The following is an 18,943-nucleotide window of genomic DNA, read 5'->3' as shown; positions in this document are numbered from 1 at the left end:
CCTGATCCTGCAAGCTTACATTAAATGCTGCATGGATAGCTTTTAATGTAAGCTGGCGGGATCAGGCAGATTTGAAGAACACTCTTTTACAGCAAAAAGCTGAGGAAGTGATGCAGTGGAAGGAAAAGGGTTAAATTATTAAACTGAAAGTTCTAGGGATGATTACTTGGCCATAGTTTAAAGGGTCAGGTTGGACATGTAGTCAGGACATCACCTGATGACCTTTATTAAGTTGTCATATTTGTGTCTTTTTCTGTGCATCAGAGCTTCCAGTTTGTTTGTGTCTGCATCATGTGTGTGGGCGTATTTGAGAGAGAGAGAGAGAGAGAGAGAGAGAGAGACCCCCCCCCCGGACCTACACATAGAGGACCCACGCCGAAAGGACCTACATCCAGAACACAACACCAAAAGCCACATACACACTCCCACCCCAACCAATCAACACCCCCCCAAGTCAATCATGCCCACACCCCATTTAGGCCCCCTCAGATCAGACCTATGCCCCTCCTGCCCACCCCACGCACCTCACCCCCGCAAAGAGGGCCTCAACATTGAAGTCACACATATGCCCAGGCCGTGAGCGGGTAAACAGGCCCAACCCCCAATATTACACTAGCCCAAGCCAATGGCATGTACTCAGCAGGCTCTGCTCACACTTACTGGCCTGAGGACAAACCACACGACCAACAAAATTGGACACTTTATGGAACACAAAGCCTTCACTATCTCATCCTGGAATATCCAAGGCCTGAGGTCATCTGCCTTTGGCCTAAAGAGCAGGAACCTGGACTTCATCAAAGAAATTGGAAATACAGACATTGTCATCCTACAAGAAACCTGGTATAGAGGAGACGGACCCACTGGTTGCCCTCTAGGTTACAGAGAGCTGGTAGTCCCATCCACCACACTACCAGGTGGGTGGTATAGAGGAGATGGACCCACTGGTTTCCCTCTAGGTTAAAGAGAGCTGGTAGTCCCATCCACCAAACTACCAGGTGTGAAACAGGGAAGGGACTCAGGGGGTATGCTAATTTGGTATAGAGCAGACCTACCTCACTCCATTAAATTAATCAAAACAGGAACATTTTACATTTGGCTAGAAACTCAAAAGGAAATTATCTTAACACAGAGAAATGTCCTCCTGTGTGCTACCTATATCCCCCCAATAGAATCCCCATACTTTAATGAAGACAGCTTCTCCATCCTGGAGGGGGAAATCAATCATTTCCAGGCACAAGGACATGTACTAGTCTGTGGTGACCTAAATGCCAGAACCGGACAAGAACCTGACACCCTCAGCACACAGGGGGACAAACACCTGCCTGAAGGTGACAGCATTCCTTCCCCCATATGCCCCCCTCGGCACAACTATGACAACATAACCAACAAAAACGGGTCACAACTTCTGCAGCTCTGTCGCACGCTGGGTATGTACATAGTCAATGGTAGGCTTCGAGGGGACTCCTATAGAAGGTACACCTATAGCTCATCTCTTGGCAGTAGTACTGTAGACTACTTTATCACTGACCTCAACCCAGAGTCTCTCAGAGCGTTCACAATCAGCCCACTGACACCCTTATCAGACCACAGCAAAATCACAGTCTACTTGAACAGAGCAATACTCAATCATGAGACATCAAAGCCAAAGGAACTGAGTAATATTAAGAAATGCTATAGATGGAAGGAATGTAGTTTGGAAACCTACCAAAAAACAATTAGGCAACAACAAATTCAATCCCCTTTAGACAACTTCCTGGGCAAAACGTTCCACTGTAATAGTGAAGGTGTAAACTTGGCAGTAGGAAATCTTAACAGTATATTTGACCTCTCAGCTTCCATATCAAATCTAAAAATCTCAAATAGAAAACCAAAGAAAATGAACAACAATGACAAATTGTGTGATGAAGAATGCAAAAATCTAAGAAAGAAATTGAGAACCCTGTCCAACCAAAAGCATAGAGACCTGGAAAACCAGAGTCTACGTCTTCACTATGGTGAATCACTAAAACAGTACAGAAATACATTAGGGAAAAATAAGGAACAGCAGGTCAGAAATAAGCTCAATGTAATTTAAGAATCGATAGACTCTAACCACTTGGAACATTGGAGAACACTAAACAAACAACACAAAGAATTATCTATCCAAAATGGAGATGTATGGGTAAACCACTTCTCCAATCTTTTTGGCTCTATAATAAAGAACAAACAGCAAAAACATATACATGATCAAAAACAAATATTAGAATCAACTATTAAAGACTACCATAACCCACTGGATTCTCCAATTACCTTGAATGAGCTACAGGACATAATAAAAACCCTCCATCCCAAAAAAGGCGTGTGGTGTTGATGATATCCTCAATGAAATGATCAAACATACAGACAACAAATTCCAATTGGCTATACTAAAACTTTAACATCATCCTTCGCTCTGGCATCTTCCCCAATATTTGGAACCAAGGACTGATCACCCCAATCTACAAATTGTGGCAGGTAGCCTAGTGGTTAGAGCTTGGGACCAGTAACTGAAAGGTTGCAAGATCAAATCCCCAAGCTGACAAGGAAAAACAAATCTATCATTCTGCCCCAGAACAAGGCAGTTAACCCACTGTTCCTAGGCTGTCATTGAAAATAAGATTTTGTTCTTAACTGACTTGCCTAGTGAAATAAAGATTAAACAAAAGTGGAGACAAATTTGACCCCAATAACTACTGTGGGATATTTGTCAACAGCAACCTTGGGAAAATCCTCTGCGTTATCATTAACAGCAGACTCATACATTTCCTCAGTGAAAACAATACTGAGCAAATGTCAAATTGGCTTTTTACCAAATTATCGTACGACAGACCACGTATTCACCCTGCACACCCTAATTGACAAACAAACAAACCAAAACATAGGCAGTCTTCTCATGCTTTGTTGATTTAAAAAAAACTTCGACTCAATTTGGCATGAGGATCTGCTATACAAATTGATGGAAAGTGGTGTTGGGAGATCATTTTTTGAAATCAACAAAGCATGAGAAGACTTTGCCTTTGTTTTGATTTATTTGTTTGACAATTTGTATTTGAATTTGTATTTATTATGGATCCCCATTAGCTCCTGCCAAAGCAGCAGCTACTCTTCCTGGGGTCCAGAAAATTAAGGCAGTTTTTACAATTTTAAAACATTACAATACATTCACAGATTTCACAACACACTGTGTGCCCTCAGGCCCCTACTCCACCACTACCACATATCTACAGTACTAAATCAATGTGTATGTATAGTGTGTATGTTATCGTGTGTGTTTATGCATGTGTCTGTGCCAATGTTTGTGTTTCTTCACTGTCCCTGCTGTTCCATAAGGTGTTTTTTTATCTGTTTTTTTTAATCTAATTTTACTGCTTGCGTCAGTTACTTGATTTGGAATAGAGTTCCTTGTAATCATGGTTCTATGTAGTACTGTGTGCCTCCCATAGTCTGTTCTGGACTTGGGGACTGTGAAGATACCTCTTGTGGCATGTCTTGTGGGGTACGCATGGGTGTCCGAGCTGTGTGCCAGAAGTTTAGACAGACAACTCAGTGCATTCAGCATGTCAATACCTCTCATAAATAAAAGTAGTGATGAAGTCAATCTCTCCTCCACTTTGAGCCAGGTGAGATTGACATGCATGTTATTTATATTAGCTCTCTGTGTACCTCCAAGGGCCAGCCATGCTGCCCTGTTCTGAGCCAATTGCAATTTTCTTAAGTCCTTTTTTGTAGTCAAGGTGCGACAAAACTAGGGCCTGTAGGACCTGCCTTGTTGATAGTTTTGTTAAGAAGGCAGAGCATCACTTTATTATGGACAGACATCTCCCCATCTTAGTTATTACTGCATCAATGGGGAGGCAGGTAGCCTAGTGGTTAGAGCGTTGGACTAGTAACCAGAAGGTTGCAAAATCAAATCCCTGCGCTGACAAGGTACAAATCTGTTGTTCTTCCCCTGAACAAGGCAGTTAACCCACTGTTCCTAGGCCATCAATGAAAATAAGAATTTGTTCTTAACTGACTTTCCTAGTTAAATAAAGGTAAAAAAAATATCAATATGTTTTTGACCATGACCATTTCAGTCGCTGTAGTAGCTGACGTGTATAGTATCGAGTCATCCGCATGCATAGACACTCTGGCTTTACTCTAATTCAGTGGCATGTCGTTAGTAAAAAAAATTTAAAGCAAGGGGCTTAAACAGCTACCCTGGGGAATTCTTGATTCTAACTGGATTATGTTTGAGAGACTTCCATTAACCTCTCTAGGGTCGACGGGACGAAATCGTCCCACCTACGTAACAGCCAGTGGAATCCTGTGGCGCGTTATTCAAATACCTTAGAAATGCTATTATTTCAATTTCTCAAACATATGACTATTTTACACCATTTTAAAGACAAGACTCTCGTTAATCTAACCACACTGTCCGATTTCAAAAAGGCTTTACAACGAAAGCAAAACATTAGATTATGTCAGCAGAGTACCCAGCCAGAAATAATCAGACACCCATTTTTCAAGCTAGCATATAATGTCACAAAAACCCAAACCACAGCTAAATGCAGCACTAACCTTTGATGATCTTCATCAGATGACACACCTAGGGCATTATGTTATACAATGCATGCATGTTTTGTTCAATCAAGTTCATATTTATATCAAAAACCAGCTTTTTACATTAGCATGTGACGTTCAGAACTAGCATACCCCCCGCAAACTTCCAGTGAATTTACAAAAAATGAATTACTAAATTACTCACGATAAATGTTCACAAAAAGCATAACAATTATTTTAAGAATTATAGATACAGAACTCCTCTATGCACTCGATATGTCCGATTTTAAAATAGCTTTTCGGTGAAAGCACATTTTGCAATATTCTGAGTAGATAGCCCGGCCATCACAGGGCTAGCTATTTAGACACCCAGCAAGTTTAGCACTCACCAAAGTCAGATTTACTATAAGAAAAATGGTATTACCTTTGGTGTTCTTCGTCAGAATGCACTCCCAGGACTTCTACTTCAATAACAAATGTTGGTTTGGTCCCAAACAATCCAGAGTTATATCCAAATATCCTCTGTTTTGTTCGTGCGTTCAAGACACTATCCGAATGGTAAAGAAGGGTGACGAGCACGACGCATTTCGTGACAAAAAAATTCTAAATATTCCATTACCGTACTTCGAAGCATGTCAATCGCTGTTTAAAATCAATTTTTATGCAATTTTTCTCGTAAAAAAGCGATAATATTCCGACCGGGAATCTGTGTTTAGGTTATAAGACGAAAGAAAATAAAAGCATGGGGTCGACTCGTGCACGCGCCTCAGCCCATTGTCCTCTGATAGAGCACTTGCCAAAAGTGCTAATGTGTTTCAGCCTGGGGCTGGAATTACATCATTCAGCTTTTTCCCGCCTTCTGAGAGCCTATGGGAGCCGTAGGAAGTGTCACGTTACAGCAAAGATCCTCAGTCTTCAATAAACAGAGTCAAGAAGCTCAAGGAATGGTCAGACAGGCCACTTCCTGTAAGGAATCGTCTCAGGTTTTTGCCTGCCATATGAGTTCTGTTATACTCACAGACACCATTCAAACAGTTTTAGAAACTTTAGGGTGTTTTCTATTCAAAGGCAATAATTATATGCATATTCTAGTTACTGGGCAGGAGTAGTAACCAGATTAAATTGGGTACGTTTTTTATCCGGCCGTGCAAATACTGCTTCCTATCCCCAACAGGTTAAATAACACCCTGGGTGTTCTGTTAGACAAGTAACTCTTTCTCCACATTATAGCAGGGGGTGTAAAGCTAAAACACATACGTTTTTCCAGCAGCAGACTATGATCGCTGGTCTGTCGTATATGTGGTCTGTCGTACAGTAATTTGATTAAAAAAACATTTTAACATTTGCTCAGTACATTGTTTTCGCTGAGGAAATGTACGAGTCTGCTGTTAATGCAGAGGATGTTTCCAAGGTTGCTAGTGATGCATATCCCATGGTAGTTTTAGGGCCAAATTAGTCTCCACTTTTGTGGATTGGGGTGATCAGTCCTTGGTTCCAAATATTGGGGAATATGCCAGAGCTGAGGATGATGTTAAAGAGATTAAGTATAGCCAATTGGAATTTGTGGTGTATGTTATCATTTAATTTAGGATGCCATCAACCCCACAGGCCTATTTGGGCATGTGGGGTTCTCTGAGATAGCAGGTGTCAAGCAGGTGTTCTCAGAGATAGAGACATAAAGATAGTAGACAATATATAGTGTTTGCATGTGTTATTAATGTTGGCTGTGTGAGTCATTGACTTCATCTCTTTGTCTCTCTGTGTCTCTGTAGGAGCTGTGATTTGGAGATGAATGGGAAGGCGGGAGGTAGAGGACCTGTGAGTTCACCCAATGACATCAACTCCAACAGCACCACCATGGTATCAGACCTATCCTCCCCTGAATCCCAGACCCAGTCCCAGCCCTTCACACCCCGAGTCAGTACACACACACACACACACACACACACACACACACACACACACACCCCTCACAACACCTTTACACTTCACTACATCATACGCCACGTCAAGGTTTTATGACAGATTCAATGATACAGAGAGCTCCATTCTGTTCTCTCATCTTCCCTCTCTCCTTCCCTCCTGCCCTCTCCAGGCATCTCGTACTCCAAGGAAAGCCGCTACGTTTGGGAAACGTTCTAACTCCATGCGGAGGAACCCTAAAGCGGAGGTGACCAAACAGGGCTGGCTATACAAACAGGTAAATCAGCTCTATACATTGCACTGTAAGTAACATGAGGCAGTTTCCCCTCAAATACTCCATAATATCCCATGAATACCCTATAAATACCCCATAACTAGGACCAGATATAGCTCTTCTTCCAATATGCCTAGTCTTTCCATTTGTTTTTGATCCAGTGTCTCAGACACTAACTTTGTTTTGGTCCAGTGTTGCTTTCCCTCTCATGTTGTTTTGGTCTCATATCTGTCTTCCTTTTCTTCACATAGGGCAATATTTCTCACACTGTTTTGGTCTGGTATTAGTGTTACCCCTGACATTGTCTAAACTGTTGTGTCTTCTCTCTGGACTTCAATCCATCTCACTGTGTGTGTAATTCCCCCTGTTTCTCCCTGTAGGCCAGTTCAGCCCATCTCACTGTGTGTGTAATTCCCCCTGTTTCTCCCTGTAGGCCAGTTCAGCCCATCTCACTGTGTGTGTAATTCCCCCTGTTTCTCCCTGTAGGCCAGTTAAGCCCATCTCACTGTGTGTGTAATTCCCCCTGTTTCTCCCTGTAGGCCAGTTAAGCCCATCTCACTGTGTGTGTTATTTTCTCTCTCTCACTCTCTCACTCTCCCACTCTCACTCTCTCTCACTCTCTCACTCACTCACTCTCTCACTCTTACTCTCACTCTTACTCTCACTCTCTCACTCTCACTCTCACTCTCACTCTCACTCTCACTCTCACTCTCACTGTCTCCCTGTAGGCCAGCAGTGGAGTGAAACAGTGGAACAAGAGATGGTTCGTCCTCACCGACCGATGCCTCTTTTACTACAAAGGTAGACTCTGATAGCAATGCCTTCTTTCTTTTAGTTCTCTTTTCTTTTTTCATAGCCCATCGTCACCCTTCATTGGAGGACAACTTTATCATTGTGCTTTATTCTATTGAATATTATTGTATAATTTAGTCAGAAATATTTGAAATAATATAATATTTATTGTCGTATTTTACTGTATGTACACATTTTCTATCTAACCTTTATTTGAACCAGGAAGTCCCACTGATACATGGGTGGTGTGTCAACTGCCAACCTATTCCCTATAGAGAACCCTAAACAGAGCCCTTTGTGGCTATCGAATGTCTTTTCAAAGGAAGACCTGGCTAAGACGAGTCACTACACCTGCTTCTTCAGTCTCTCTCTCTATTCTGTGGATTTGAGAGTCCTACTCTGTGGATTTGAGAGTCCTACTCTGTGGATTTGTTTGGTTGTATCTGGATTGAAAACTGGAAAGCTTTTATCCATTCTTGGTTAGGTTCTACTTTTGTGGGCTGGTGTCACATTTAAAACTCTCCTCTTGTTTGTGTTTTTTACCATAGCTACCTGATGTCATGTCAGTGTGTTAGTTCTGTTGGCTGAGTAGAGGGCTGTGTGTTTGGCGCATATCACCACTGTGTCAGGACTGTTGACTTGTTCGAGGTGCTTTAATACCACACTGAAACACTAGTCATATTCTCATAACAGTCTCTACTCTCCTCCATGCCAAGTCTCTGAGTGTTTGCGGTCCTCATCCATTATCCTCTGAGCCACAGCCAGGAGAATAAACAATGTGTTATTTGAATATGTCACACGGCTTGACGTGTCTTCAAAGTCGATGTGCGAGCTGTGTGTGTGTGGGATTATGTGTGGCTCTGTGTACATATGGAAGTGTGTAGAGATATGTTTCACTGAATATTATAGTCTTTAAAGATGGACATTCAACACTGACAACACTGACAGACATGTAAACACACACACACACCCATATGCATCCCTCTCAGCGGTGAAGGTGACTCACATCGACTCACATCGATAACACGCTAGGTGAAGGAATTGTGGGATAGTGAAGTATGTTGCTCAGACAGACAGACAGACAGACAGACAGACAGACAGACAGACAGACAGACAGACAGACAGACAGACAGACAGACAGACAGACAGACAGACAGACAGACAGACAGACAGACAGACAGACAGACAGACAGACAGACAGACAGACAGACAGACAGACAGACAGACAGGTGACTTGCAAGATCAAGAAGATGAAAGGAGATGATAATGATGAAAATGTCATTTTGTCTCTTGTCTTAAGCACACATCAGTATTTTATGCCCTGCAGGACTTATTGTCCGAGTGAGACAAAGCAGGAGCCATACCTACAGTAACTTGTTTACCACCAGACCTATTCTTATCAGCACAGAATCCACAGAATGTAATTGTTTTTTAAAAGCTTGTGTGAGGCCCCGCATCCGGATTTAGAGAGAGAAAGGAGAGAGCAGAAAAAGGGGGGGAGAGAGAGAGGGAGGGAGATGAGATGAGGGGAGGGGGAGGAGAGAGAGAGAGAGAGAGAGAGAGAGTGAGCAGAAAAAGAGGGAAGGGAGGGGATGGGAGAGAGAGGAGATAACAGAAAGAGAGTGGAAGAAAGGGGAGGAGAAAAGGAGAAATCTGGTGTGATTTTCCTCTTAGCAACCCCTCAAGCCCATGTTGTCCTTAAATGTTTTTAAGACCTGCACCACTAAGCCTCATCACAAGTGAGAACACCTGGGGCAGCTACTTTGGGTAATATTTTATGTTTTGCCGTTTCTCTTGTTCCTCCATCCCTGTTCAGTTTTACCTAGGGCAGGGGTGTCAAACGTCCGGCCCGCGGGCCGGATCAGGCCCGCAAAGGGGTTTAATCCGGCCCGCGAGATGATTTTGTAAAGTATAAAAATGAGCTGCAATTTTTCAATAAAAGAAACTGCTGTTCCAATTGCGTCCACTGGATGGCGCAATAGCAATTGTGTTAAGCAAGCAAACTGTTTATACTGGAGCAGAGCAAGTAGGTCAAGCAAGTGCAGCCAGTCCGGATGAGCTACTTTGTTTTGCCCGCGATATTTATTACGGCTTCTACTTTTAACATTATGTGCTTTGGCACCCTCATTGCCCCAATATGTCTCTGTCAAAAAAGAGAAAAGTGGACGCAGAGTGCAGAGTGTTCCAAGAAAAATGTTCATCCTCCTATTTATTCACGGAATTGAATGGGAAAGCTGTATGTTTGGTGTGTTCACAGCATGTTGCAGTGCTGAAAGAGTATAACCTTCGTCGCCACTATGTGAGTCTTCATGCCGACAAATATGACAACTTTCAAGGACAGCGGAGAAGAGAGAAGGTGAATGAACTGTTGGCGGGTCTGAAGAAACAGCAGTCTGTGTTTACTCACAGCCGAGACATCAGTGACGCTGCAGTGAAAGCTAGCTACCTCATTGCTAATGAAATCGCAGTGGCTTCAAAACCATTTAGTGAGGGTGAATTTGTAAAAACATGCATGATGAAGGCAGCGGAGATTGTGTGCCCTGAAAAGCGGCAGGCTTTTGCAAATATCAGCCTGACAAGAAACAGTTGCAGACAGGATTTCCGATCTTTCAGTGGATTTGGACAGCCAGGTTGAAGCAAAAAGTAAAGTCATTTATTGGGTTTTCAGTTGCAATTGATGAAAGCACGGACATTACAGATGTTGCACAACTGGCCATTTTCATCCGCGGAGTTGATGACACATTGACCGTCACCGAGGAGTTCGTGGAGTTGGTGCCGATGACAGATACAACGACAGCAGCTGATATTTTCACCGCACTCGTCGGCGCGCTGGACAGGGTCGGAGTGGACTGGTCCCACGCTGTCAGCCTGGCTACAGATGGTGCGCCCTCAATGATCGGGAAAAAAAGCAGGCGTTGTGACAAAGTTCAGAGAGAAAGTGCAATCTGCAAATGGAGGACATGATTTTTGGACTTTTCACTGTATTTTGCACCAGGAGGCTTTGTGTTGCAAGTCATTAAAGATGGATAACGTCATGAAGGTGGTCATCCAAACTGTTAATTTCATCCGATCCAGAAGCCTGAATCACCGTCAGTTTGACAGCCTTCTCAGAGAGAAAGACCACATCTATGGCCTGCCATACCACACTGAGGTAAGATGGTTAAGCCGAGGTGCTGTGCTTAGGCGTTTCTTTGATTTACGAGAAGAAATTGAACAGTTCATGGAAGAAAATGGCAAACCAGTGTTAGAATTTCATTCCGCAGAATGGATGCAATACCTTGCATTTATGGTGGATGTTACAGAGCACCTGAATAACTTGAACAGCTGCAATGGCGCAACAAAGTCGTCACGCAGTATTATGACAGCATACGTTCTTTCAAGTTGAAGCTGTCATTGTGGGAGACGCAACTCGCCGGTGGTGATGCAGCTCACTTCCCCTGTCTGAAAAATGTGTGCGCGACCCAACATGTGGCAGACATGAAGCGGTTCAAAGATAAAATAACGGGACTGTTACGGGAGTTTGAGCAACGCTTTCAGATTTTTGGTGAACTGGAGAAAGACTTCAACGTTTTTTGCTCGCCATTCACCGTGAATCCCTCTGATCTGCCCGTCAGCATCCAACTTGAAATAATAGACTTGCAGTGTGACTCGGATATGAAGGGCAAATTTGCCGCAGCTGGCTTGGACACATTTTATCAGAATCTCTTGCCAGGTTACCCCAACTTGACAGCCCTCGCTGCAAAACTGTTGTGCATGTTTGGAACCACATATCTTTGTGAGCAAGTTCTCTGTAATGAGCATAAATAAAACAAAGCTGCGCTCAAGGCTCACGCACAAGCACTTGAATCACATCCCGAAGTTGGCTGCCACTCAGGGTGTGACGCCTGATATTGATGCGCTGGTGAAAGCTAAAAGATGCCAGGTATCAGGAGTCAAATAAACTATGCAACCCCACTTAAAGTGCTGCATGAGACACCCTGATATAGTTCTGTGATATACTTCTGTGAATCACTGAGGCATTGTGTGTTTGTGTGTTCTTTTTCTTTAGAATTTTCAAATAAACTTGAGGTGTTTTATGATTAATAGTGATGTTGTGCTTGTACTATTGTGGACACACTGTCCTCAGGCTCCAGCTTTATGTTTTATGTTGATCGTATTAAAACAAAGAAAACAATCTGAAGTTGTTGTTTTTAAGTTATATATATACCATGATTTTACCGGTCCGGCCCACTTGGGAATAGATTTTCCTCCATGTGGCCCCTGAGCTAAAATGAGTTTGACACACCTGACCTAGGGGGCTGTAGTAGTAGAATAGAATTCATCATGAGATGTGGTGACATTTCCCTCCCCAGGGACAAAGATGGTCTGTACTCAAACAGCTGGAGTAAAGGTGCTGTCTAAAAGAAATACATATTGAATGATGACTGAGGATTTAGTTTTAGTATGTCTTGGTGCCTCTTTCACCTCTATCTCAGGACATGTAGTAGTATATTCTGTCATTTATTTATTTAATCTTTATTTAAGCAGGGAGTCGTATGAGCTATGTCGAGACCCTCCCTGCTCACACAGTCATAGAGGGTTGAACTTTGACCCCTTGCATGTGCGTGTAAGAACTTCATGAGGGTGTGGAATTTGTGTACTGTATGTGTGTGTTTGGAGCTCTGCAGCATTTCGCTGTGTCACCGTAAACATTCCCTACAACATGCCCTAGCAACATGCCCTAGCAACATTCCCTAGCAACATGCAGTAGCAACGTGACCCCGGGATTGCATGTGAGAGCCATGTTTAGTGTGTGTGGTGTGTTGGTGTGTAAGTGTGGGAGGAAGCATGCTTGTGTGCATGTTTTGGTGTGTGTGTGTTTCTATCATTTGCTTTGTACAGTACATGTTGTACAATGGGCAGCCTCCTTCTTATGCTTCTTTAACAGTTCAGTGGACTTATTGCCCCAACCAATCAGATGATGATATTCTGGTGCCATGATGCTGTGCAGGCTGTGTGTCTGTGTGTGTGTGTGTGTGTGTGTGTGTGTGTGTCTGTCTGTCTCTGTGTGTGTTTAGTTACTGTAGGGCTGGTTCATATCTCTGTCAGAGTCATTATCTATCCATTACTGCTGAGTGTGTGTGAGCGTGTTTGTGTGTCTGTGTGTGCGAGTGAACGTGTGAGTATGTGACACAATTCTTCCCTGTTGACTTAGTCCAACACACCTTTTCCTAGTCCTGAGAGAGTGTGAACTCCAGGTTAAAAGTTGAACAAGATGAGTGAATTTGTTAGTGGGTCTTCCTGTATCCTGTGAGCTACAGGATGCAACGAGGACCGTGTTTTAATACTAGAGGGTGATACCACGCCAGCAGGAGAGGAAAATATTTTTGGTATTTCAATTGTTCTGGCAATTCTCACATAGCAACTTAATTGGGAGGAAGGAGGTTTGATAAAAAAAAATTACATTGTATCACAAACCCTGTTTTTTAAAATCATGATGAAAGTGGCCGTTTTAGGTCCTTTTTAGACTCAGACATGCCTCCTGTAAGACCCTATGATCTGTGAACTGTACATGACACACAGCATCTTGGTCTCATTATACTCCTTATAGTGTGCACTAACATATGGAGTATGTCTAGATTCTGAAGAAAAAAAGTCACATTCATTTATTCAACATAAAAAAAATGGATGTTAGTATCCAAAAACGACTCTTTTTGATTTTGTTTGTTTAAAAATGCATTGTTTGTACATCAAATTTCAGAGTTACTCTGCTAATTCTGAAAGTATGATCCATTTTATGAGCACAACCAACACAGAGAATGGGAAAATGGATTCAAAAGGAACTCCCTCTGCTGGTGATTTACTGAATGTGCAATCGTAAAGGAGGGCTGTGATTGGTTAATTAACTATAATGTCAATTTCTATGTATACAATTGGTCATATCATTAAAGGTTCCAGAGAGCCCACTCTGGAAATGTGATGTTTGAAGAGTATATTTTTTACTAACAATATGTCTAAAAATAAGCTACATCAAAAAGGGTAGTTTTAAGATATTAATGTTATTAATGTATTAATGATATTTTAATGTTGAATAAATTCATGTTGCACACCATTAGGAGTACAATGACAACAAGGTGATGTCTGTATCATGTACAGTTCACGGATCATTGTATAGGTCTACAAAGGCCTGAAATGGCCACTTTCATCATGATTTTCTCAAAAATAGTTTGTGATACAAATGTAAAAAGCATGTTAAACATCCTTCCTCCCAATGAAGTTCCTATGTGAGAATTGACAGAACAATATTTTCTGCTGGCGTGGAATTGCCCAAGAATGCCCTGGAGTTGCCCTAGAATGCCCTGGAGTCGCCCTAGAATGCCCTGAAGTCGCCCTAGAATGCCCTGGAGTCAGGCAGTTAACCTGGAACTGGCCCTGTTGTCTACCCTATCCCGTACACACAGATGCAAATCTGACCTGAATAAGGACGTCCTCAAAGCAAAGAAGATAAATTAAATGATAAGAATAGTCAGGAAAAAAACCCTACTTGGATATGGAATTGTTTCAGTTGTTCTGTGATTTAATAGCTCAGTGTGAAGTCACTGTCATTTTTCCACATTCACATTCAGCAACTGGCCCCTGAGCCCCACTCACTTTTTTACTGTTTCTCCATTTCCTATTCTTCACCCCTTCTCTTGATGACATTACAGTAATTTTGCAGACACACTTATCCAGAGCAACTTACAGTAGTGATATATATATTTTTCTTCATACTGGTTCCTCGTGGGAATCGAACCCACAACCCTGGCATTGCAAGCACCGTGCTCTACCAACTGAGCCACATGGGACTCTTCCTCTGGTTACAGTGATTCCTCTTTCTGGACTCAGCACACGTCTCATGGGATGTTTTCGTCTCCCGCCCTTCTCTCCTAGTTGTGTTGTGGAAAAAGAGAGAGGAAGGGAGGGAGACATGACAATGGAGAATGTGTGACTGTGCAATTTACTGCCGCGGTCTCCATGCCAGCAAGGAGAGAGGGGTGAGAAATGGGCAGAAAGAGGCCAAGGTCTTTTGTTGTTGGGACTTGGGGGTGATATTGTCAAAGTGTGCCAGCTGTCCTGGCCAGGAGAGGTAGAGTAGGGTTGGTGGTGCTCTGGACATTAAGAGTGTGTGTGTAGGTTTTCCCCACCAGGGATTTGAACCTGCATCCCTCCAGGTCTGTATCTCTAACAAGTAGCCTACATACCACCCCCATCTCTAAAGTCTCTCAAAACATCCTGACTGTCTAATACTGTATGTACAATCAAGGACTTTACTTCACAAGTTACTTCGCCAATGTCCGAAGTGCCCCGGGCATACATATAGAGTAACTCTCAGTGAAATAGAGTGTTAGCCCTTTACGTAACTGCCATCTTCAGAAGTGTTGGGGCTGCTGTTGTTTTGGGATGCTAATACACACAGCTGTCAGAGAGCTGATTTACTACTGCTAACCCTTCACACACACACACACACACACACACACACACACACACACACACACACACACACACACACACACACACACACACACACACACACACACACACACACACACACACACACACACACACACACACACACACACACACACACACGTGAGGGAGTCTGTGTGGTGTCAAACAGGTGGGACAGTAGCAGCAGCAGGGAATGCAGACAGGAGTCAGACTGCCATGGTATGAGTCAAAATGAGGTGACATTTTCACAGGGAAACCTGTCATTGGAGGGACCTTTCAATTACTGTGCTTCTTCAAAAGTGTGTGTGCTAGCAGGAGTGTCTTCAGAAGTGTGTTTTTCCAGAGTTGTGTGTGTGTGTGTGTGTTGCCTCTCCCTCTGCGTCCGTGGGTGGGGACAGGATTGGTTGTTGAATGCTGAGAAGCTCTGCCATAGGTTTCACAATAACAACTCTATTTCTCCTCACCAGGTTTCTCCTCAGGATGTGAAAGGGTGTTTGCCAATAAATCACATTGTTCCTTATTACATACATTATTTGTGTGTGTTTGTATGATGCCGTATATTTAGTACAACTTGGTAGCCTACAGTATGTGTGAGCTATTTCATTTATTTTCAGTTATTGTGTCTTTGAGAATGAGCATGTGTCTCTTACCATGAATGTGTGTGTGAGAGTTTTTGCATGAAATACAGAACATGTGAGGTCAGGTTTGAATTTGTATGAGAGAGAGATGGGGAGAGAGGGAGACAGGAAGAGAGAGAGAGAGAGAGAGAGAGACGTGGCTATTTACCTGTCTGTGTGTAGCAGAACACCCTGCTCTCTGATTGTTGAAGAGAGGGCAGGTACAGTTGGCTGGAGGCCAGATTTCAGGATTCCAGCAACACTGAGTCACATGGGCTGATCGCTAATACAAACACAAACACACACACACACACTCGCACACACACAGAGAGCACAGCGCAGAGAGTACTCTATGATTGCACAAACACAAACACCATGCCTCCCCCTCCCTCCTCTCGCTCCCTCCCTCCTCCCCCTGTCTCTCACTCGCTCCCTCTCTCTCAAACACACACATGAGATCTGCAACAGAAGAAGGCTCGTGTCTATGCAGTACAGCTCTGCTAGAGAGAGAGAGAACGAGAAAGCCAGGCAGAGTGAGAGTGAGACAGAGACAGAGAGAGAGGGCAGTAGCTACAGTGGATACCCTGCCAGCCTCATCTCCAGCCCCTGAAATGTTCATCATCTGCTCCATTATTTAATCAGCACAAGTGCTTCTCTTGCACTCGTCATTTTTCCCACCACTCTGCTTGTTTTTTTTCTGCCTATCGTTGGATCTACACCAGTATGTGTGAGTGTGTGTGAGAGAGTGTGTGTGAGAGAGTGTGTGTGAGAGAGTGTGTGTGTACCGTCACTTCTCACTGGACTGCTGGACCAACATGGATATCTATTCTAGGATTCCAGTAGAGTGGAACGGGGGTCTGTTGTTCCAGGGAGGTTCTATGGTAGTGCTCACTGAGCCAGCTACAGCCACAGCTACAACTAGAAGAGAGGACCGACTGTCACATCAGAACTGACTGTGTTTACCATTCAGTCCTCTTTACTCACTGTAGGTTTGGACCCATCAGATCATATTAGATCTGTTTCTCAGATTTGTTGTTTATTTTGATCTTCATTTGTTCTCTTTTTTCCTCTTCCTCCAATCCAGACGAGAAGGAGGAAGGAGTGTTGGGAAGTCTTCCTCTGCTCAGCTTTGGGATTGGAGGAGTGCAGACGTCGGATAACATTAGCCGAAAGCACGCCTTTAAGGTTAGTACCCTGATGATGAGGCAGTACGATGAGTACAGTATACGATTATCACCCTGGACAGAAAGAGCAGAAGTGATATTGGGGCCATTTAAATACTCTAGGATTGGGGCTGATGGTTTTGTTGGGGTTTGGATGCTGGGGACACGTGATTGTCCCTCAGACAACCCAGGGAGAAGTGGTGACATTGTGGACAGTAGTGGAAGTGTACAGTGGGGATAATAGGGAATACCCAGGGAGAAGTGGTGACATTGTGGACAGTAGTGGAAGTGTACAGTGGGGATAATAGGGAATAAGCAGAGATGTCTGGCAGCCTGTCAAAACCAAACACCTATATGTATTTATTTATTCTCTCTCTCTTTCTCTTTCTTTCTTTCTCTCCTCACACTGTACTTTGCATCGAAGTGCACATTAATAAAAATAATGCTGAGAGAGAGAGAGAGAGAGAGACAGAGACAGAGACAGAGAGAGAGAGAGAGAGAGAGAGAGAGAGAGAGAGAGAGAGAGAGAGAGAGAGAGAGAGAGAGAGAGAGAGAGAGAGACAGAGAGAGAGAGAGAGAGAGAGAGAGAGAGAGAGAGAGAGACAGAGAGAGACAGAGAGAGACAGAGAGAGACAGAGAGAGAGAGAGAGAGAGAGAGAGAGACAGAGACAGAGAGAGAGACAGAGAGAGAGAGAGAGAGAGAGAGAGAGAGAGAGAGAGAGAGAGAGAGAGAGAGAGAGAGAGAAAGAAAACAATCTCATACAAACAACCACATCATATAAGCATGATATATAATATCACATTCATTCGAATGCTTTATTTAACACAGCCAATGCATAATAATCACTATCTCAGAATGTGGAGTTCAAGTACCAACTAAAAGCTATTTCCCAACATAGTCGCTGTCACTAGTCGTATGTCACAAATCATCTCTATGCAATCACTGTTATAGTATAACCTGTTTGGGGATTTCCCACACACAGTCTGTTTCAGAAAGGTGACACAATACCATTTTGCAACATGCTTTAGTCAAATCTCTTCTTCAAATTATTCAGATCAGCAGGTTCATTTGGTTTCTGTGATTAAGATGTATGGGTTGTACAGTATGTGTGTTGCAGTGTTTCGTTTCAGTGTATTGTTCGTTGTTGCCCCAGCGTCTGTGTGTCGGTGTTGATATGAGAGCTGCTGTGAGTGCCGTTGTGACATGGCATTTGCCTGCCAGTTCTATGAGGCAGTAGACTATACTGTAGAGCAGTAGCTAGTTGGAGGTTTCACCCAGCTACATTGGCTCCTCTGTAGTACACATGGTTGTAGAAACGAATGTCAGTAGATGAATAGGCAAAATAATCAAATGTCATGTTCTTACAGTACATTGACACAGTACTCTGGGTTCAGCTGGATGTTGTGGTGGTGCTGGTAGTGCTGGCCAGTAAAATGTTATTAGTCTCCTTCCCTCCGTGTTGTTAGCCTGCTGCCTGGTGTTGATTCTACAGGGAGGCAGTGTGAGACAGTATGAATGAGTCATGAGGACAGAGCAGACCAGCCAGGGGTTTCTACAGAGACCTTTAGTGTTTTAGGTATTGACAGTGTGGACTATAACTGGATGCACTAAGTGCTGCGTAGGTCTACAAAAGGCTGTCTGTGTTTCTGATGTTATAATACTGGAGCTTTACAAGCTATGAGATGGATCTTAATGCTCTGTGTTAACAAGTCAACCAAGTACATGGTTTTCAATGTTGCTTTTAAGGGCTTTGTGCTGTACTGTACTGTGCTGTGCTGTGCTGTACTGTACTGCACTGTTCTGTATTGTTCTGTATTGTCCCAGGAACGTGGCTCTCTGTATTAGCCAGGTATTTGGGATTAGATAGTATACAGTACATGGGGGTTAAGATATATCACAGTGTCTAAGTAAAGGAGGATGTGCAGCCAGATATACAGGGGTAAGTGCTGTTATATTGTAAGACAGACAGACAGTACAGGTATGTCATAGTGTTTAAGTGTTCTCAGTACTAATACCGGGTGGTGGTCTGGTCTGGTCAGGCTCTCGTGAGTGGGGGGAAGGGAAGGTGTGTTTTTGGGTTGGCCACCCTCGTCTGGTCTGGTGGAGCCCCTTGGGCTGAGGAGGGGTTGATACGGGTTGATACGGG

At 43.3% G+C, this 18,943-nt stretch overlaps 1 protein-coding gene across 9 annotated transcripts in view; it reads left to right on the top strand.

Annotated features, from left to right (window-relative positions):
- LOC115150306 (pleckstrin homology domain-containing family A member 6) overlaps nucleotides 1–18,943 on the top strand; it is a 179,434-nt gene that overhangs the window by 93,171 nt on the left and 67,320 nt on the right. For 6 of the 9 annotated variants that reach the window (XM_029693453.1, XM_029693447.1, XM_029693451.1 and 3 more), the window contains exons 3-6: nucleotides 6,333–6,477; nucleotides 6,656–6,760; nucleotides 7,486–7,558; nucleotides 16,718–16,818. In XM_029693453.1, the coding sequence (XP_029549313.1) occupies nucleotides 6,349–6,477; nucleotides 6,656–6,760; nucleotides 7,486–7,558; nucleotides 16,718–16,818 (408 nt within the window). In that variant the 5' untranslated portion in view covers nucleotides 6,333–6,348. Of the gene's footprint in view, nucleotides 1–6,332; nucleotides 6,478–6,655; nucleotides 6,761–7,485; nucleotides 7,559–16,078; nucleotides 16,619–16,717; nucleotides 16,819–18,943 lie in introns of those variants that run through there. The other 3 variants (XM_029693452.1, XM_029693450.1, XM_029693455.1) reach the window with 3 other exon arrangements.

This window comes from Salmo trutta, chromosome 16 (assembly GCF_901001165.1).
Source record: "Salmo trutta chromosome 16, fSalTru1.1, whole genome shotgun sequence".
Taxonomy (NCBI): Eukaryota; Metazoa; Chordata; class Actinopteri; order Salmoniformes; family Salmonidae; genus Salmo; species Salmo trutta.
The sequence above is the reverse complement of the archived record's forward strand: the minus strand, read 5'-3'. Positions and strand labels throughout refer to the sequence as shown.